This window comes from Hevea brasiliensis, chromosome 9, assembly GCF_030052815.1.
Source record: "Hevea brasiliensis isolate MT/VB/25A 57/8 chromosome 9, ASM3005281v1, whole genome shotgun sequence".
NCBI lineage: Eukaryota > Viridiplantae > Streptophyta > Magnoliopsida > Malpighiales > Euphorbiaceae > Hevea > Hevea brasiliensis.
In genome coordinates, this window is record NC_079501.1 from 15538596 (window position 1) to 15546235 (window position 7640).

Below are 7640 nucleotides of genomic sequence, written 5' to 3' on the forward strand. Positions count from 1 at the left end.
AAAACTCTAAAAAATTAATTAATGACATTTTAATTGATCACATATTTTTTTTATAAAATAAATAATATTAAAAAAAATAAACAAGAAAATTTGAACCTCTTTCACTTTTTACACTTAAAAAATATAAAAAAATTATATTACCTTTCTATTTAAACAGATACGATCTGATTTGTATCTAATAATTTAAATAACTGACTGAGAATTAACACAAATATTTATCGGAGAAATTCATCAAATAATCTTATTCACTCTTAACAATGTATATGAGTATAGAAATTTATTCAAAGAAATTATAAACAAGTATTTTTACTAGGCCAACTTTTAAAAATATGTGAAAGTAGGCGTTTTTCACTTTTTTTTTTTAATTCTACATTTTCAATAAAGATTTAGAAAAAAACATTTGCAAAATAAGGATTTTTTTTTTCTGATGACAAGCTGCAATTTGTTTTTCTAAAGTCCTTTTGCTTCAAAAAAAGTTTGAAAATGCTACATTTGATGAGCTCATCTTCTCTTAAGATAGATACAAATACTTGAATAAGATAGAAGATCCAAAGACTCAATGACGTAAAGCGAAGGAAATTGAGCAACCTGTGATTTTCTAGAAAGCTTAGTTCGATCTTTCTTAACTGGCATAGCAAACCAATTGTTAGATGTGTTCTTAGTACCTAACAAGAATCAAATGTTTGGTCTTCCACATGTCTTTGTGCACAAGTCTTTTTCAATTTTTGTATTTGCTTTTAAATACAGAGAAATTTTTTATTTATAATTGATTTTGTTATGAATTAAAAAAATATAATTATATAAAAATTATGTATTTAATAAGTGAATTTTATCATATATTTTATATATTAAATCTGTGATAAACTGAGTCTAAATTAAAAAAAAATCTTTAAACATATTATAACCAAATATTATAATCAATTTTTGGATAACATTTTCATTATAATTTAAAATTTTATATTTGTTAATAATTTTAAATCAACAATATTAAATTCATCTTTAAAAATAATATTAAATTAAATAAATCCATAAAATTGATATCTTGCCGAACGAGTCACGGATATATTCTAACATGTTCTCGATGAGCAAAGTGCCTAATGCTATACTTATGGGTTACTTGGAATCCATTAATATTAGTGAGGAGAAAAGCTTATCACTAGAAAACAAACAAAACCCATTAATGTTTGGCATAAAAATGCTGGAAAGCAAAACCCAATGTACCATTTGGATGTGTAAAAATATTGTAGAATATTATGAAATGTGTATGAACACATGAGTCATACCCACGTATTTATAAGTTGATTAAACTAGATTCTACTGGAAAGTGCTTAGTTCAAGAATATGCAGATTATGGCCGCAATCATTTCAATAGCATTTTCTTTTTCTTTCTTTTTTGGCGTGAGAAAATTTTCTGTGACGATGCAATGCAAGAAAGTGCTGATCCTTTCACAACTGAAATGTTGAGTACCAGTCAATGTCCAATAGAACTAAACTACTATTAAAGTGAGAATATTTAGTTGTCATTAATAAAGTGCTTGCACAAAGATTAATTGGGGTTGGTTGGTGGTGGGAATTATGGGGTTATTGTCTCTACATTGTTTTCAATCAAAAAGCATTTTAAAATTTAGCAACTTGATTAAAGCATCGTGCTTACCTACAAATCCTTGCAACTACTGCCCCACTAGGCAGTTAAGGCTAGTTTTTCTGTTGGCCACTAAAACTTATATTAATTAGCTAGAAGCAAGCGTAAATTGTGAGTTTAATTATAACATAAGATAATAATTTGGCTGTTATTTATTTAATATTTTTCAAAAATAATGATATTTTACTGAGTCTGATGTTACATATATAACATTGAAATAAGCATATATGTTTTGAAGGAGGAGAATTACAAAAGACTCAAAGTGACTAATCCAATTTGGTCGAACCTGAAATTTATTATTATTATTTTTTTTTATTGGGAAGAGAGCTTGAGTTTATTTATTCAAGGATTGAATTATATATATATGGATTTTAGGATGAACATTTAATCTATTAGACATTTAAACTCACTTGTCCCTCCACAAGTAATCAATAAGGCCAATTTATTTTGCTAGAAAGCAAGACCACGTCTGCTTGTGTTGTGGTCCTTGACAATCGACCTCTGGTGCCATTCTCCGCAATTGACTTCCACGCAATTCCCTCTTTCTCAGGATATCCTCATCGAAACTTCTTAACCTTTAAGTTTCAACCATTCACTCCAATTCTCTTTAGGTCGGGTATCCTCACAAGAAGGTTTGGGTTCAACTTGGATCAAAATTCAATGGATGGGTTTACATAGCCCAACCCAGCTGGACTTATTGACACTTGTAAAAGCATTTCTATTACATGGAGAATTATTATTTATATTTTTAAGTTTTGAAGAAAATCAATCAAATTATTTATATTTATTATTATTTTATAAGGTTCAAATAATCAATAAAAAAAAAAGTGGGTCCATTAAAAAAGAAGCATAGTTAAGGGTATCTTATCTTAATTGACCACATGAAAAATGGATGACCAAATCAGGGTAATTACAATAGGGAAAACTTTCATGCTATCATTTTATCTCAACATCATCATTACCCTTGAATCCCATAGACAATCAATTATTTTTGACCCTGAAAGTTCAAACTATTACTTTTGAAATTATGGGACTACACGTTTCTAACTCTTATTAAACCTTATTTTTATAGCAGATAAAAATTTAATTATTTTTTTTAATAAAGTATTAGAGTGTTAATTGACATTTTTAACCTATAAAAAGTATTTTATTTGAAAAAAAAAAAGAGAAAAATTTATAGGCCAAAATAGATAAAAAAAACATTGTGTAGATCAAGCTTTAAAAGAAGGAGGTCTTTGTTAAGAAGAGACAATCTGAGCCCACTTATCAAGCACTAGACTGGTTAGGCCCAGAAGATAGAGAATTGATTCAACGACCGCATCCGGATTCTAGAAACGGTTAAAGCGTGGGGCCGTGAATGCTTTAATCCAATGACTACAATACCCTTCACATTTATATCCAGTAAGCGGCAGTCACGCGTAATTAATGATGCGTGAAAGGGTTTAACTTGACATTCAATTGCCTCACACATAATCTCTGACCAGACCAGGGCAATTTAGTCATTACGTAAATATTTTGATTTTCCCTCTTTATCTTGTTTTTGAAATTACAATAAAAATTAAAAAGCAAACAAAATCTATGAAACTGCGAAATCCACGGACTCCCGGCCTCGATAGAGACGCTTGAAATATTAAAAGAACCAACGTGTGCAAATTTTAACATTTGACTATCCAACCAAAACTTGCCACGTAAACACTAGGTGGGACTACTTGTGCGGGTTTGGTTCTTCTAGCAAATGCCACACGGACATTGTTGAAAATTTTGGCGGGCAATCTAAAGAATTTCAAATAAAGAGCAAACCCTCTAGGTCCCATCTCATCTCTTCCCTCTCTGCAACTTTCTCTCACTTCAAGGTCTGTGCCGTATGCGTCTTCTTTCAATTTCTATGGTTTTTCGCTCCATTCTCTTGAAATATCGGGTTAGTTCATCTCCATTTTGCCTCGTTGATTACGATTTCAGGAGTAGTTTCTTTATTCTGGTTCTATTTAGTATTTTATGTCCTCCTTTGATTGTTATTTCCCATTTGATTTGATTATCTAGTGTTTCGTACTCTTGGAGGAGAGCGATTGTTAGGGTTTCTGATGTTTCTGGGTTTTTTTCGCGGGTGGATTAATCAAAGATAGTTGTGGATGTTTCTAATTCGTGTGAGTTTGGATTGGTATATGCTTTTGTAATACACGATTTCATTCTGCAAAGATTATAGATTTTTTTTTTTCACGCTTATAATATCATGTCTTGGTTTGTGAATACTTGATTCTTCTATATATTTTATATGTTATATTGAGGGAATTTCTGGAATTATGTCTTTCAGGTCTCAATTGATGGTGGCTTAAGTTATTTCTAGTCCATTACTGCTTGAATATAAAAGGAGATTTAGTGTACAGTGTTGAGGAAAATTAAAAAAAAAGAAAAAGAAAAGGTAGCAAGTATGGGAAAAGTTTCCCCAAAAGATAGGGATTTGAAAACCCCCAAACAGAAAAGGCGATTGCGGAGTTCTAGCAGCAGGTTTCTGAAACCAGGTGCCCTTGCTCAGCTTCGCTATAGCAAGGCTTCAGCTACGAAGTCATGTACTGATCTTGGGAAGAAAAGGGTTGCAGTGTTCACCACCAAGAAGGCAGAGGAAGATGATCTCATGATTGAAAATAAGGTTATTGATAAGAGCCCCATGATGTTATCTCCTGTGGATATAGTTAAACAGAGTCATTTGGTGAGGACACCAAAGACACCTCAAACTGAAGAGAATGAATCTGAGTCTAGGCTCGAGTGTCTTCCAATGGATTTACTGGTAATAATAATTTCTAATGACCCCACTTCTATGTGTGTTGCAGGTGCATTTCTACATGCATGCATGTGTATATTTGGCTTGGCATTGTAATAGAAAAAATGGTTGATTGACTTCCTTGTCATTAAGAATGTTAATATGAACATGTTTGTGCCTTTTGCACAAAAAGGCAAGAATCCTGAAGTAGTGGTATAATCGCTGTAGATTAATTTATGCTGTTGTTGGTACTAAGATTGTCTTCACCTGTGGATGGCACGGTGACCGTGTCTTGAAAAAACACAATTTGGAAATCTATGTTGTATGGATCCTTCTATTCTTAGTTTCCTGATTTGGTTTTCCTCGACTATAATGTTACAGAAAATCAAGTTGTGTAGCTTTGAAAAATATGAATCTATTATTGGAAACTCCTCAATTTAGAATGTTGTTAAATTAAATGAAAATTTGAATGGCACTGTTGGAGACAATTAGTAAGTAGTAAAGAATTTCATTGTTTTTTTCAGATGTTGAGGTACAAATTTGTAGAATTACACCAAGATGAGTACAATTACATTTTCGTTAATGAATTCATAGGGGATTGATGTTTGTGCTCCTTAGATTTTAATATATTTTAATATTCTATGTAGTTTTGAAATAACATTATATTACTCATAGATGTTTGTGCTTGCTTTAGAAAGTGATGTTCTATTTAGCTCAGTCAATGCTTGCTGCAATCGAAAGCCACTTTATTAAATATTATAAGGGCTGTTCATTTTTTTTCTCTATTTAGAAAAACAAAAGAATTCGATGCATAATTCCAGAATTGGTTAAACAGATAAAATACATAATATCTCAAATTTTTAAGTTGTAAAGTTAAAAGTCAATGAGAGTGAATGTAGAGACAATAATTGTATACTTTTGCAAATGTTATCTAGTTAATTCAGCGTCTTAGTTTAGATTTGTTTATTCCAGTTGTTTTTGTCCCTGTGCTTGTCTTTTTGTCTTTAGTCTTTTCAATTTTGTATTTGTTAAAGTTGTTCTGCATCAGAAAGTTTGTGTTTGAATTTTGTAGAATATTTAACTCCATCTCATTGATACCTATAGATGGAACATAGTTTTGTTCCTTATTCTTTCTGAAGTTGCACTCCCTCCTTTCCAGCTTTGAATCCTTGGCATTGACTTTTGTTTTCTTCATATTTTTGAGGTTAAAATACTTTGTCACCTTCACCATGATCAATTGAGGGCAGTTTTTCATGTATCTCGGAGGATTAGAAGAGCAGTAAGTCTTTCAGTTCCTGTGTGTGGCTGTGTGATATGTATTTCTAGCTTTTGCATGTGCTTGCTTGTGCTGGATGTTTGATTGAATTGACTAAGTGAATTCGTTACTCTTGAGCAGGTTTTGCTTGCAAGGCAATTTCATTTTAATTACACAACACCAGATCGCTCTCGGCAGGAGATGTTGAGAACAATGACCCCACGGCCTACTGAACACTGGCCTTTCATGGGGTGGGTACCCAAAGTTTGAGTTTTTTTTTTTTTAATTTTTTTAATTTTCAAGTCCTTTGCTTTTTAGATTTTATCATGCTTTTCCTATTTCATTTTTTGTTGATGTTGTTTGAATGATTACTGCAGCAAGAAGGATGGGAAGGCTGTTTTCATGCCAAGCCCACACACTCCAAAAGCACCAAGACATGGTCTCCGGCCACCTTCTCGCATCAAAGTCACTGAGATGAAGCAAATTGCTGCTGTTCTTTTCCAAGATTCAGCATTTCCTTCAAGATGCATGGTACCATCTGCTTTGTCAAAGCCCCTATGCAAATCTTTGGCTTCTAACAGGGTTTTGTTCTACGAGGATGAGTTGTGCCAAGCAGTTGCTCAGAATAAGCTTCGTTGATGTCTATCCCATCGCCTGTTTGTTTTTGTGTATAGTTTGTTTCCTATCTCTATAGGTAGTCATAGCTTGGAAAGGAAGTATGCAATTTTGTAGCTTTTACTGGGTTAGCCGGTAGTATAAGAAGATAATATGGGCATTAGATTTGCACTAGGAGTTAGAAGATTTAGGTGTGGCTGTGGGAATAATATATTGAAACTGGTTACTTGTATATTTCTGTGTTTGAAAGAATGGTTTTCCCCTTTAAAAAAAAAAAAAAGAACAAGCGTTTGAAGTGCCCTTGATATAGAGATCTTGTATGCTTTTAAGTTCTCACGTTGGTCCATTATTTTTACCGTTAACAGCTGGGAATCTCCATGCATTTGTTAACTGATTACATGAAAAGCATTAATCTACATACATTTAACATTAAACTTGATGCCAAATTAGCTCATACACTCTGGAGGAGCTGGAAGTTTGGGACTTGATTATTGTGTTTTCCTCCATCGACTATCTTGTACCTTCAAACATACTGATTTCGTTAGAAGAAATGTTTATTTAGGAGGGGATTCTTTTTTTATCTGAAAGAAGATTTTTATTCATGATCAGAAACTACAAAACAGTCCTCGTGAATTAATGAGAGGAGCTGAGATCGGAGATAATGCACATTCATTCGCTTGCTATTAGATATTTCAGCCTGTTTGGCATTGAGTTTTAAATGCTGAAATTACTTTTCTAAATAAAAGTATTATGTTAGATATTGTTGAAAAAAACAGTTTGAAAAAAGTTATTTTGTTATTTTAGTATTCTTATGACTAAAACTGGTCAAATTTAATTATTAATTATTTTTAAATACTCTTCAACTAGTATATTTAAAAAAATAATTTTCTTAACAACAGTTTCAACAATAATGACGCTCGAATAATTTGTCCACATCATTGTTGAGCATACGATCTGAAGGGTAAGGATTTGATAGAGGCCCTATCCGAGGGATGGTAACTATCCCATATATGTACATGTAGGTTATCTAAATGATTACACAGTACGCTGACCTGTATATTTCCTGTTGCATAGCATCCTTTATCTGCCACCTCAAGCCCTGTTTTGCACAAAATAATTACCATTATCATCCAAGAGAAACTTAACCGTAAAGAAATGATCTCTTGGTCTACAAATTACCATATTGAGCAGGATTTTGGAGGAGGAAAAGCATTGGATTGTAGATGTCAAAATAGACAAGCCTGACATCCAGAAGCTGTTTGTAGAGAGAATCAATTACTATGGAGACCTTGGCATTAAAGAGCTTAGCTGCTTGATTGGCAGACTCAATATATGCCACCAACTAGAGTTCTCTACGATGGCACTCACCT

The 7640-nt window shown here is 32.5% G+C and overlaps 1 protein-coding gene across 2 annotated transcripts; it reads left to right on the forward strand.

Moving 5' to 3' along the window:
* The first annotated feature begins 3406 nt into the window (after positions 1–3406).
* Positions 3407–6570, forward strand: LOC110635032 (F-box protein At4g35930). Of its 2 annotated transcripts, XM_058153137.1 has the most exons (6): positions 3409–3560; positions 3683–3786; positions 3954–4427; positions 5605–5679; positions 5797–5906; positions 6033–6570. In XM_058153137.1, exons 3-6 carry the CDS (start codon positions 4071–4073, stop codon positions 6292–6294), a joined length of 804 nt encoding a protein of 267 aa, XP_058009120.1. In that variant the 5' UTR covers positions 3409–3560; positions 3683–3786; positions 3954–4070; the 3' UTR covers positions 6295–6570. The 2 variants fall into 2 exon arrangements, with proteins under 2 accessions (XP_021639910.1, XP_058009120.1); XM_021784218.2 differs by lacking the exon at positions 3683–3786 and having other exon boundaries at positions 3407–3560.
* Positions 6571–7640: the final 1070 nt, after the last annotated feature.

Bases quoted from the DNA above. Each gene is read 5' to 3' on its own strand.
- LOC110635032 (XM_021784218.2), top strand. From the start codon at position 4,071: ATGGGAAAAGTTTCCCCAAAAGATAGGGATTTGAAAACCCCCAAACAG. The intron at 4,428-5,604 runs GTAATAATAATT...CATATTTTTGAG, and splicing joins GTCTTCCAATGGATTTACTG to GTTAAAATACTTTGTCACCT. The intron at 5,680-5,796 runs GTAAGTCTTTCA...ACTCTTGAGCAG, and splicing joins CTCGGAGGATTAGAAGAGCA to GTTTTGCTTGCAAGGCAATT.